Genomic DNA, 13,490 nt, shown 5'->3' with positions numbered 1-13,490 from the left:
CGTCCATTCAGAGACTGCCCCACATGTGGCCCATACATATACAGCTACCCAATTAGACAAGATGGATGAAGCAAAGAACTGCAGGTTAACAGGAACCGGATGTAGATCTCTCCTGAAAGACACAGCCAGAATACAGCAAATACATAGGTGAATGCCAGCAGCAAACCACTGAACTGAGAAGGAGACCCCCGTTGAAGGAATCAGAGAAAGAACTGGAAGAGCTTGAAGGGGCTCAAGACCCCATATGAACACCAATGCCAACCAACCAGAGCTTCCAGGGACTAAGCCACTACCCAAAGACTATACATGGACTGACCCTGGGCTCCAACCTCATAAGTAGCAATGAATAGCCTAGTAAGAGCACCAGTGGAAGGAGAAGCCCTTGGTCCTGCGCAGACTGAACCCCCAGTGAACGTGATTGTTGGGGGGAGGGTGGTAATTGGGGGAGGATGGGAAGGGGAACACCCAGGTAGAAGGGGAGAGGTATAGGTTAGGGGGATGTTGGCCCGGAAACCGGGAAAGGGATTAACAATCGAAATGTAAATAAGAAATACTCAAGTTAATAAAGAAAAGAAAAAACAACAACAACAACAAAACAACAACAAAACCCACTATATTCTTTTCTACTTTCTACACTTCTACTAAGATTATGTCAAGTAAGAAAAAGCTGGTTTTGTTCCAGTTGAGAAAGAGCTGAGATCCAAATTGGAAGTATATTACACCTTATCAATGAAATGTTTTCAGAAAGGTTGTTGTTGTTGTTGTTGTTGTTGTTGCTGCTGCTGCTGCTGCTGCTGCTGCTGCTGCTGCTGCTGCTGCTGCTGCTGGTGTCCTTTTTGTTTTTACTTTTGGGGGATGCATGGGCAGCCAAAAAGAGGCAGATAGAACCACAAGTAAGCATGGCCAGAAAATACCTCTCCACTTCACATCATTGTTAAGACTACAGAATAAAGAATACTGAAAACTGCAAGAGAGGAATTTCAAACTACTAATCTCAGAATTATATAGCCATCCTTATAGAAACCCTAGAAGCCATGAAAGCATAGAAAGATGTATTTGAAACTCTGAAAGTTAACTGTTCACAGAATTTACTATATCTAGCAGTTAACTTTTACAATTGATAGAAATTGAAAACTTTCTCAAGTAAACACAAACTAAAGCAACCCATGCACTAGTAAAACATCACTGTAGAAAATATTTAAAGAAGCCCTATACAAAGGTAAATAAGAAACGCCCTCACGATCATGGAACCCAGGATAGAATTCATTTTATGAAAGGAATATATAAATAAGTGAAAACTAAGAAAGAAGTGAAAATTCTCAATTCAGTAAACCATTAAACTTTGAGATGGAGAAGGAAGAGAATAAACAATATGCAAAGCAACTGGAAAAACAGCAACTAAATTATGTGTATCAGCAAATACTTCTCAGTGAAAATGCTAAATGTTAATGGCGTCAGTTACAATTAACAGAATCAGTTTATCTGGTTGGGTTTGAAAACAAGATCCAAATGTTATCAGCAATAGACACCCACACCCTCCTGGTACAGACAAGTGCAAACTAAGTTTCCTGGTGGGGAAACAACATACTATGAAAGGACAAGTCAGGGGGCATGCTTGTGGATATGGACTTTGTTCCCAAAAATCTGTGATTGTATGTTTATATCAGTATGATAAATGCCTAAGAGAGAAACTCAGAGATTGCCACTGGCAAACCTCTTGGGTCTCTCTCAATATAGTGGCTGCCTTTTAAATATTTTCTCTTGTTTATTTATTTGTTTGTTTGTTTACTTATTTATTTCATCTTTTTATACAGTCCAGAATTTATCCCCCTCAACCCACCCTCTGACTGTTCCCCATCCCATACCTCCTCCCCACGTCCCCATGAGGATGTCCCATTCCCCAACTTCCAGACCTCCCCACTCCCTGGGGCCTCCAGTCTCTTGAGGGTTAAGTGCATCTTCTCTGACTAAGTCCAAACCAGGCAGTCCTCTGCTGTATATGTGTTGGGGTCTCATATCAGCTGGTGTATGCTGCCTGATTTGTGATCCAGTGTCTGAGATCTCGGGGATCCAGGTTACTTGAGACTGCTGGTCCTCCTACTGGGTCACCCTCCTCCTCAGCTTCATCTAGATTTTCCCTAATTCAACCATGGGGATCAGCAGCTTCTGCCCATTGGTTGGGTGCACATATCTGCATCTGACCCTTTCAGCTACTTGTTGGGTCTTTTGGAAGGCAGTCATGATAGGCCCTTTTTGGTGAGCACACCATAGCCTCAATAATAGTGTCAGGCCTTGGGGCCTCCCCTTGAGCTGGATTCCAATTTTGGCCTGTCACTAGAACTTCTTTTCCTCAGGCTCTTCGCCGTTTGCATCCCTGCAGTTCTTTCAGACAGGAACAATTCTGGGTCAGAGTTTTTGACTGTGGGATGGCAACCCCATTCCTCACTTGATGCCCTGTCTTTCTATGGAGGTGGCTATGTAAGTCCCCTCTCCCCGCTGTAGGGCCTTTCATCTAGGGTCTCTCCCTTTGAGTCCTGAGAGTCCATCACCTCCCAGGGCTCTGGTACATTCTGGAGGGTTCCCCCACCTCCTACCTCCCAAGGTTTCCTGTTTCCCATCTTTCTGCTGGTCCTCAAAATTTCAGGCCTGCTCTGCCCATCCAATACCTGATCAGGTCCCCCTTGTCCCCTCCCTGTCCCCTTTCCCATTCAGGTCCCTTCCTCCTTCCACCTTCCTGTAATTGCTTTCTTCTCCCTCCTAAGTAGGATTGAGGCATCCTCACTTGAGCTCTTTAGCTTCTTAAACTTTTTGAGTTCTGTGGATTATATTGTTAGCGTATATATGGCATGCATACCTTTTGGATCTGAGTTACCTCACTCAGGATGATATTTTCTACTTCCATCCACTTGGCTGCAAAACTCAGAATGTCCTTGTTCTCAAAAGCTGAGTAGTATTCCATTGTGTAAATGAACCACATTTTCTGTATCCATTCTTCTCTTGTGAAACATCTGGGTTGTTTCTAGCTTCTGGCTATCACAAATGAGACTACTGTGAACGTCTGCCCCTGTGGCATGGTGGGGCATTTTGGGGGTGTATGCCCAATTTGAGGATGATATGATTGTATAAATAAGCAACTCCAAAAATTCTGCCGGAGAACTACAGCTGATAAACAACTTCAGAGTAGTGACTGGATATAAAATTAAATCAAATGAATCAGTAGCCTTCCTTTATACAAATGATAAACAGGCTGAGAAAGAAATTAGGGAAATAACTCCTTTCACAATAACCACAAATAATATAAAAATTCTTGGAGTAACTCTAACCAAACAAGTGAAAGATCTGTATGACAATAACTTTAAGTATCTCAAGAAAGAAATTGAAGATCTCAGAAATGGAAAGATCTCCCATGCTCATGGATGGGCATAAATAATAAAAATGACCATCCTACCAAAGGCAATCTATAGATTCAACACAATCCCCATCAAAATCCCAACCAAATCTTCAAAGACATGGAAAGAGCAATTCTCAGATTCACTGGAAAAGCAAAGCACCCAAAATAGCAAAAACGATTCTTAACAATAAAAGAACCTCTGGGGAATCACCATCCCTGACCTCAAGCTATGCTGCAGAGCAATAGTGATAAAAAATGCATGATATTGAAACAGAGACAGACACGTTGATGAATGGAATAGAAGACCCATAAACAAAACCACACACTTATGGACACTTGATCTTTGACAAAGAAGCCAAAACAATACAATGGAAAAAAGAAAGCATCTTCAATAAATGGTGCTGGTCTAACTGGCAGTCTGTATGTAGAAAAATGAAAATAGATCTACATGTATTACCTCACACAAAGCTCAAGTCCAAGTGGATCAAGTACCTCAACATAAAACCAGATAGACTAAATCTAATAGAAGAGAAAGTGGGGAAGAACCTCAAATTCATTGGCACAGGAAGTAACTTCCTAAACAGAATTCCAATGGCTCAGGCTCTAAGATCAAAAGTTGATAAAAGGAACCTCATGAAACTGGAAAGATTCTGTAAGGCAAAGGAAAAGGTCAACTGAATATTTTCAAAAGCATTTAGAGACTGAATACCTATAACCACAAGGCTGCATGTATTTTGATTTTTTAAATGCATATTTTAAGGAAAGTCTAGTCCATATATATAAAGACAACCACTATATATTCATGAAGGAAGCAGATCATCAAGATCTGAAGTGTTACTGAGGCACCTCACAGGTAAAGATACTTACCATCAAGTGTGACAACTTGAATTTGACTCTGAGGAGGAAAGAACCAACTCACCAAGTAAGTCCCTGACCTCTACATGTGACACGGCATACATGCTCATACACACAATATACGCGGAGACATACGCAATGAATAAATATTAAATGTTTAATTTTAAAAATCTTTAACAATAATAAATATCAACCAACCAGAGCCTCCAGAGATCCCAGGGACTAAACCACCAACCAAAGAGTACACAGGGAGGCAACCATGGCTCCAGCTGCATATGTAGCAGACGATGGTCTTATCTGGCATCAATGGAAGGAGATGCCCTTGGTCCTGTGAAAGCTCGATGCTCCAGTGCAGGGGAATGCCAGGGTAGTGAGGTTGGAGAGGATGGATGGGTGGGTGAGGGAGCACCCTCATAGAAGCAGGGGGAGGGAGAGGGAATACGGGGTTTGTGTAGGGGAAACTGGAAAGAGGGAGAACGTTTGTTTTGAATGTAAATAAATAAAATAACCAATTTTTTTAAAAAAGAAGAAACATTTCTTTTATGAATGTGGGTGTCTTTATATTTGGGGCATAGATGTTCAGAACTGAGATTTTCTTTTGGTGGGTTTTTCCTTTGTGTCCTTCCCATCTCACTTGATAACTTTTGGTTGGAAGTCTATTTTATTGGATATTAGGATGGCAACTCTAGCATGTTTCTTGGGACCATTTGCTTGGAAGTCTTTTTTCCAGCCTTTTACTCTGAGGTCTTTATTATTGAGGTGTGTTTCTTGTGTGCAGCAAAATGCTGGATCTTGTTTGCATGTCCAGTCTGTTAGCTTACGTCTTTTTATAGGGGAATTGAGTCAGTTGATATGAGAGATATTAAAGACAGATGATTGTTAGTTCCTGTTATGTTTGTTATTGTAGGCAGCATTATGTGCATGTGATTCTCTCCTTTTGGCTTTGTTGTGAGATAATTAAATTAATATCTTGGTTATTTATTTGGTGTAGATTCCCTCCTTGTGTCGGAGTTTTCCTTCCAGAATCCTCTGTAGGGCTCAATTGGTAGATAGATTCTGTTTGAGTTTGGTTTTGTCCTGGAATATTTTGGTTTCTCCATGTATATTGATTTGAGAGTTTTGCTGGGTATACTTGCCTGGAGTGTCATTTGTGTTCTCTTAGGGTCTGCATGACCTCTGTCCTGGCTTTTCTGACTTTTAGTGTTTCTATTGAGAAGTCTGGTGTAATTCTGATAGGTCTGTTTTTATACATGACTCGACCTTTCCCCTTGCAGCTTTTAAAAATCTTTCTTTTTCTCTGCATTTAGTGTTTTGATTATTATATGACAAGAGGATTTTCTTTCCTGGTCCAATCTATTTGCTGTTCTATAGGCTTCTTGTATGTTTATGGCCATCTCTTTCTTTAGATTGAGGAACTTTTCTTCTATGATTTTGTTGAACATGTTTTTCAGTCCTTGGAGCTGGGAATTGTCTGATCTCTATTTCTATTATTCTTTTCTTATTGGATGTTTTCTTATTTACATTTCAAATGGTATCCCCTTTCCTGGTTTCTCATCCATAAACCCCTTATCCCATCCCCCTTTCTTCTGCTTCTAGGAGGGTGTTTCCCCACCCAACCACCCAACCACCCTTTCCCACCTCCCTGCCCTGACATTCCCCTATACTGGGGTATCAAACCTTGGCAGGCCCAATGACTTCTCCTCTCACTAATGCCCAACAAGACCATCCTCTGCTACATATGCAACTGGAGCCATGGGTCTGCCCATGTGTACTCTCTGGATGGTGGTTTAGTACCTGGGAGCTCTGGTTGGTTAGTATTGTTGTTCTTATGGGGTTGCAAACCCCTTCACCTCCCTCAATCCTTTCTCTAACTCCTCCATTGGTGACCCCATTCTCAGTTCAATGGTTTGCTGCCAGCATTCGCCTCTGTATTTGTCATACTCAGGCAGAGGCTCTCAGGAGACAGCTATATCAGTCTCCTGTCAGCATGTACTTCTTGGCATCAGCAACATTGTCTGGGTTTGGTGGCTGTATGTATATGGGCTGGGTCACCAGGTGTGGCAGTCTCTGGATGGCCTTTCCTTTGGTCTCTACTCCAAACTTTGTCTCCATATTTCCTCCTGTGAATAATTTTGTTCTCCCTTCTAAGACAGACTGAAGCAGCCACACTTTGGTCATCCTTCTTCTTGAGCTTCATGTGGTCTGTGGGTTGTCTCTTGGGTAATCCAAGCTTTGGGAATAATATCCACTTATCAGTAAGTGCATGCCCTGTGTGGGTTTTTTAGTGATTTTACCTCACTCAGGATATTTTCTAGTTCCATCCATTTGCCTATGAATTTCCTAAAGTCATTGTTTTTAATAGCTGAGTAGAAGTCCATTACGTAAATGTACCACATTTTCGGTATCCATTTCTCTGTTGAGGGACATCTGTGTTTTTTCCAGCTTCTGGCTATTATAAATAAGGCTGCTATGAATGTAATGGAGCATGTGTTTTTGTTATATGTTGGAGCATCTTCTGGGTTATGCCCAGGAGTAGTATTCTTAGATTTGGTCTTTTCGTTGTGTCCTGGGTTTCCTGGATGTTTTGAGTTAGGAGTTTTTATGTTTTAAATTTTCTTTGACAGTTGTGTCAGTATCTGCTAAGGTCTCTTCTTCACCTGAGAGATTCTCTTTTCTATCTCTTGTATTCTGTTGGTGATGTTTATGTCTGTAATTCCTGACCTCTTTCTAGGTTTTCCATTTCCAGGATTGCCTCCATTTGTGTTTTCTTTTTTTTAAAAGAACCAGCTCTTTCCAAGTGGATCAAGGACCTCCACATCAAACCAGATACACTCAAACTAATAGAAGAAAAAGTGGAGAAGCATCTCGAACACATGGGCACTGGAGAAAATTTCCTGAACAAAACACCAATGGCTTATGCTCTAAGATCAAGAATCGACAAATGGGATTTCATAAAACTGCAAAGCTTCTGTAAGGCAAAGGACACTGTGGTCAGGACAAAACGACAAACAACAGTTTGGGAAAAGATCTTTACCAATCCTACAACAGATAGAGGCCTTATATCCAAAATATACAAAGAACTCAAGAAGTTAGACCGCAGGGAGACAAATAACCCTATTAAAAAATGGGGTTCAGAGCTAAACAAAGAATTCACAGCTGAGGAATGCTGAATGGCTGAGAAACACCTAAAGAAATGTTCAACATCTTTAGTCATAAGGGAAATGCAAATCAAAACAACCCTGAGATTTCACCTCACACCAGTGAGAATAGCTAAGATCAAAAACTCAAATGACAGCAAATGCTGGTGAGGATGTGGAGAAAGAGGAACACTCCTCCATTGTTGGTGGGATTGCAGACTGGTACAACCATTCTGGAAATCAGTCTGGAGGGTCCTCAGAAAATTGGACATTGGACGACGTGAGGACCCAGCTATACCTCTCTTGGACATATACCCAAAAGATGCCCCAACATATAAAAAAGACACGTGCTCCACTATGTTCATAGCAGCCTTATTTATAATAGCCAGAAGCTGGAAAGAACCCAGATGCCCTTCAACAGAGGAATGGATACAGAAAATGTGGTACATCTACACAATGGAATATTACTGAGCTATCAAAAACAATGACTTTATGAAATTCATAGGCAAATGGAGGGCACTGGAAAATATCCTGAGTGAGGTAACCCAATCACAGAAAAACACACATGGTATGCACTCATTGATAAGTGGCTATTAGCCGAAATGCTTGATGCATAAAACACATGAAACTCAAGAAGGATGACCAAAATGCGAATGCTTCACTCCTTCTTTAAAAGGGGAACAAGAATACCCTTGGCAGGGAATAGGGAAGCAAAGTTTAGAACAGAGGCAGAAGGAACACCCATTCAGAGCCTGCCCCACATGTGGCCCATACATATACAGCCACCCAACTAGATAAGATGGATGAAGCAAAGAAGTGCAGATTGACAGGAACCAGATGTAGATCTTCTGAGACACACCCAGAATACAGCAAATACATTGGCGAATGCCAGCAGCAATCCACTGAACTGAGAACGGGACCCCCGTTGAAGGAATCAGAAAAAGGACTGGAAGAACTTGAAGGGGCTCAAGACCCCATATGAACAACAATGCCAACCAACCAGAGCTTCCAGGGACTAAGCCACTACCCAAAGACTATACATGGACTGACCCTGGGCTCCAACTGCATAGGTAGCAATGAATAGCCTAGTAAGAGTACCAGTGGAAGGGAAAGCCCTTGGTCCTGCCAAGACTGAGCCCCCAGTGAACATGATTGTTGGGGGGAGGGTGGTAATGGGGGGAGGATGAGGAGTGGAACACCTGTATAGAAGGGAAGGGGGAGGGATTAGGGGAATGTTTGCCTGGAAACCGGGGAAGGGAATAACAATTGAAATGTAAATAAAAAATACCGAATTTAATAAAGATGGAGGGAGAAAAAGAAAAAGAAAATGATTCCAAAAAAAGACCAGAGGTCACTTTTTTTTCCTGTATGTCTTACTATTTGTCCCCTTCTTAGTTAGATGCTGTGCCAATTTGTTTTTAATTCAAATATTATTTAATTATTTTTAATTCATGATATTATCATTATTATTATTGTACTTATTCATTTTACACCCTGCTCACAGTCCCCTCACTGTCAGCCCTCCCATAATTCTTCCCCCCATCCTCCCTCCTCTGAGCAGGTGGGACTCCCTAGGAATTCCTAACCTGGGCTGCACCAGGTTTTAAGTAAGGAGACTGTGTCTCTTGTGTCCACAGTCATTCAGAACAACGTGTATGGCTTTGGAGAGCATGGGATTGGAAAATTTCTGATCACACTGGCTACCATGGGCTTGGTTTTTCTCCTCTTGCTCTTATCCCTGGAGTCTGTTTCCAGTAGCCTGAAGAACTTTGTCTTTCGAAACGTTCTCTTTTATTTCTACAATAAGATCAGAAAAGGCAGGCATGTAAGTAACTAACTGGACTTGAAATATAATTTAAAGAAAGCAACCCATTTGGTCAGAAAAATGTGAATTTACAATTTCTCACTTCTATTGCTTTTAAAAAATATTATTTGATTACACTAAAATAGATCTGTGACTCATTTGAGGTATAAGTATTTTAGAGTTCAGTACAAGTTTTGAATCCTTTAGGAAGTCTGTCCTGGGTTAACTACAAGTGAAATAATTGTCTTTATGCTAGTAAGAACATACTGCTCACTCTAGCTATAGAAACTTGGTTTTATTCTCTGAGAATTTCATACACTGCCTTTTGATCATGTTCCCTCCCTTTTCTCTGTCCTCCCAGACCCAGCCCCTACTCGGTACCCACCCAACTTCATGTCCTCTTTTTATTTTCTAAACCCACTGGGTCCAATTTATGCTGCCCAAATATTCCTGGATGTGTAGCCTTACCTGGAGTTCATACCCTAAAAGGGTTCCTACCCTTAAAGAAACTGATGGCTCCCAGCATAGACGACATTTTATCTAGCTTGAGCTTGTGCGGCCCCGCATATGCTGTCTCAGCCACTGTGTTTGTCCGTGCACATACCCTACTGGACTGAAAAATCACTGTTTCCTAGTAGTCATTCACCGCCCCTGGCTCTTACAACATTTTTATAACAATTGTTTTATAGAATTCTGTCTGACTTTCCTCAATTGTCATACTCTTCTAAAGTAGAGGCAGCCAGAGATATTTTTGCATGTAAGGATTCAGGAGACAAAAAAAATGTCTTAGAAGCTGCTCAAGTATTTTCTCCTATCCTTCAGATTATACCCACAGGTTAGCTTTCTTAAAGCTGTTGGCTTAAACCAGTTCTCTGGAGATTGTTCACATGTGTTACTACTCCTTGTCTTGAAAATATTAGGGTGTACACTCTAAGCAAAGTACCAAAGAAGATGAGGATGAAGACATAAGAAAAGAAAAAAGAAAAGTCTTTACACTGCTGCTCAGGTTACAGAACACCCCATTGGTCCTTAATGAAGTTACAAAGGTAATGTCCCTTACTGGCTAGCTGCCTTGGGGTTTAAGCATCTTCCCTGCCTAGAATTTTTCTAAGGCTGTACTGGTTCACTGCAGTTCTGCAAAGGGCTGGAAGGGAGAATGCTCTCATGGGATTGTCAGTTTGTTAACTTTAGGAACCTAAGGTAATGACTGTGATTGACCCATGACCAGTGTCTCAGTACATTGTGAGTTTTCCTTTTTTTTTTTTTAACTTTCTCAGATTTATTTTAAGTGTCCTGTTGTCAAGGCTGTGAAAAATATATCCCTTGTAGTCAGGAAGTCAGAGTGCTTTGGACTGCTTGGACTAAACGGAGCTGGAAAAACTACTACATTCAAAATGCTGACCGGAGAAGAGACTATCACCTCTGGAACTGCGTTTATTGATGGCAATAGTGTCACTAAAAATCCAAGAAAGGTATCTCTCTTATCAGCCAACGACCCCATGTCTTGGTAGAGAAGTTAGCCAGGCAATTTGTTGCAGAACAGGGGAGGGAAGCTAAGGATCCTGAAACATAAGTCCTCATTTCTCAGAGCTGACAGACTCCAAGGCTGTGCTGAGTTTAATAGAAGAACACTATCCCTCTCCATGAAACAAAATGTCTGTAAAGAGATCCAACTGGACTCAAAGAGAACAGCTATTACATATAACCTGCTCTGACACAGAATTTGAAATACACCTAATTAGAAAAAGTGCTTATGAGAAGAAACAGAAAGGATTGAAAGGATTCAGCTCTATTTTTATGTAAGTTTGGGGGAGGGAGGGAGGGAGGGAGGGAGGGAGAGAGAGAGAGAGAGAGAACGTAGACATAGCCTCTCTCCTCTCTGCCCCTTACTGACACACACGTAACACAGCAGCCACACCTGCACTTTATAAATTTCTTAATTGTTAGCATTTTCCTTATTAGTTTCTTAGAATTCTTCAGTTCAGAGATGCCAGAGTCCTTATCTGGTGAGTTCAGTAACACAGAACAGAGATGTGGAGTAAGCAAAAAGGAGGACTCTGACCACTTGCTGTCATTCAAGCAAGTGGTCTGGAATAGCTCCAGCTGTCTTTATTTATACAGAATTTCAAGACATTCAAACGCATACAGTTCAGATTTTTCCTGTAATTGTTTATCCAAGGATCTCAACTAGTACTTATGAAAATTTATTTTAAGTTCCCCTTATTTCCTTGTGGTCAGTGATTAACCTTTTCCCAAATCTAAGCAGTATAAAATTACAATCCAAATGATTATGTCATAACTAAGCACACCTGAATAATGTAAGCCATAATAATAAGTATTGTATTGCAAGCCAAAATCGTTCTATTTAGCCAGACACATCTAGTTGGTGCACAGGCTGGCAGCAAACATGCAGTTTCAAAGTAAAAGACAATTTGAATCCAAACTTTTAACAGAAATATAACATTTTGTTTTATCACCTTCTATTTAAGTATGCTCACAATGTATTTTAAGTTGTCTTTTATGTCATAATCTCTTAGTTTTACCTTATGGTCCTACCCTATGCAACTTTCCTATAAAGAGCAGAAACTGATAACACTTCTCCACGAACTCAGACTGGTCCTTAATTGTATAAACCCTTACCTAAGGCAAAGATGACTCTATCTAACTTAGACTTTTTAAGTTCATAGCTAGTTTTACTTACTAACTTATCCTAAGAATGAACTAACTTATCCTGAGAGTGAACACTTTACTGTTGACCTTTTGGCCCTGTCTCTCTGAGTTTTCAACTTTCCCTCTCTTCAATGTCTTGGTGTGCTTAGGTCCTCAGAAGAAGTAGTTGGCATTGCCAAGTCCCTTCTTTTTTCATCGTACATTCCTATTGACTTTGGGACCATCCAATAAGGGATCTTCTTTAAAGGTCTCGATCATTCATGTCTTTACTTGACCTTTGAAATAAGCAGGAATCATCGCTCCATCTTCAAAGGACTGATGCAATCATTCTGGTTATCATTCTCACTGGCCCTTGCCAAGTAGGAGAAAGACTCCAAGGGTCCTTGCCTCAAGGAAGTCATTTACAGAACATTCATGCTCCTTTCCCAGGAGAGACAACATGGCTCCTGCCACAGAGATACTCAAAAAAGTACACATTTGCATGTTCTTCCTGCTCCCCTCATGAGTTTGTTTCTTATGCTCATCCCTTTGATCTGGCACCCCAGAGGTCCTGTGTTTCTCTTCATTTTCCTATATATTTTCCATTTGAATGATTGTACACATATACATGCTGACTAGTTTATTCTTTAATCTTCAAAATACATTCGACTTCATGTTAATTTTACTTGATCAATTTTTTACTCCTGACATCATTATTTTATTTGTATGTACATGTTCATACGTATGAATAGTCATGTGGGTACACATGCACACATTTGTGTTTGAAAAGGCCAAAGGTCAACATTGAGTGTCTTCCTCAGTCATTTTTCCACCTTAATTTTTGAGACAGAGTCTCTTGCTGAAGCTGAAGTTCACCAGTTGATTAGGCTTCATGGCCAGCAAGCCCTCTCCCTCACTACTGCCAGGTCTAGCTTTCTTTATGAGTGTTAAGGATCTACCTCTCCCTCACTACTGCCAGGTCTAGCTTTCTTTATGAGTGTTAAGGATCTGACATCAGTCATCAGGCTTTGGATGAAAAGCATGTTACCAATTATCCCACCTCCCCAGACCCCCAAACATAAGTTTTAGCTCAGGAATTTCCATTTGTTTCTTTATTGTGGTTTTATTTTCTGTGGTGTTTTCTTACTTATCTAAAATACAAGCTCTTTTCATTATCCTCATTTAAGGATAGGGGTAAGAATTTCTTTAAAATTTGCCTCTGATTATTCGAATATTGTGGTTGAACCCCAATTTCTACTGTGTGCACTGAAGTGTGGTTAATTTGCATACAACTTTGGCCAAATAATTTTAGATTATGACCTGGACATTATTAATAATGCATGGGAGAGTTTTAATTCTGCTATATTCTTTCGAAGAATTTTAAGTATTTTAACAGGCATTTGAGAAGGCTAAATTCGCAATATAAATTTTATTCTACATTACTCATGAAGTGATATGTTGCCTTAATTCTTTCAACACTAACTTGGCTAAATACATAAAAATATATACTTCTATATAGTTTATATATGTATATTTACAGGTAGCTTATAATACCTGACTGTGAAAGAACTGATCTGGCAGAAATTCACTGACTATTGCTGTAAACAAAATACTTTAATTGAAATATTAACATAGCTAGCTCTCTCTTAAACAC

At 40.4% G+C, this 13,490-nt stretch overlaps 2 protein-coding genes across 2 annotated transcripts in view; both read left to right on the top strand.

The window, feature by feature from the left end:
- Nucleotides 1–13,490, top strand: part of Tars3 (threonyl-tRNA synthetase 3) — a 165,003-nt gene that overhangs the window by 41,588 nt on the left and 109,925 nt on the right. The window lies entirely within an intron of this gene.
- LOC116894747 (ATP-binding cassette sub-family A member 3-like) overlaps nucleotides 1–13,490 on the top strand; it is a 38,562-nt gene that overhangs the window by 21,473 nt on the left and 3,599 nt on the right. Inside the window, exons 6-8 of the mRNA XM_032896422.1 lie at nucleotides 9,021–9,208; nucleotides 10,108–10,233; nucleotides 10,465–10,659. Coding sequence (XP_032752313.1) covers nucleotides 9,021–9,208; nucleotides 10,108–10,233; nucleotides 10,465–10,659 — 509 coding nt within the window. The remainder of the gene's footprint in view (nucleotides 1–9,020; nucleotides 9,209–10,107; nucleotides 10,234–10,464; nucleotides 10,660–13,490) is intronic.

Source organism: Rattus rattus, chromosome 2 (genome assembly GCF_011064425.1).
Source record: "Rattus rattus isolate New Zealand chromosome 2, Rrattus_CSIRO_v1, whole genome shotgun sequence".
NCBI lineage: Eukaryota > Metazoa > Chordata > Mammalia > Rodentia > Muridae > Rattus > Rattus rattus.
The sequence above is the reverse complement of the archived record's forward strand: the minus strand, read 5'-3'. Positions and strand labels throughout refer to the sequence as shown.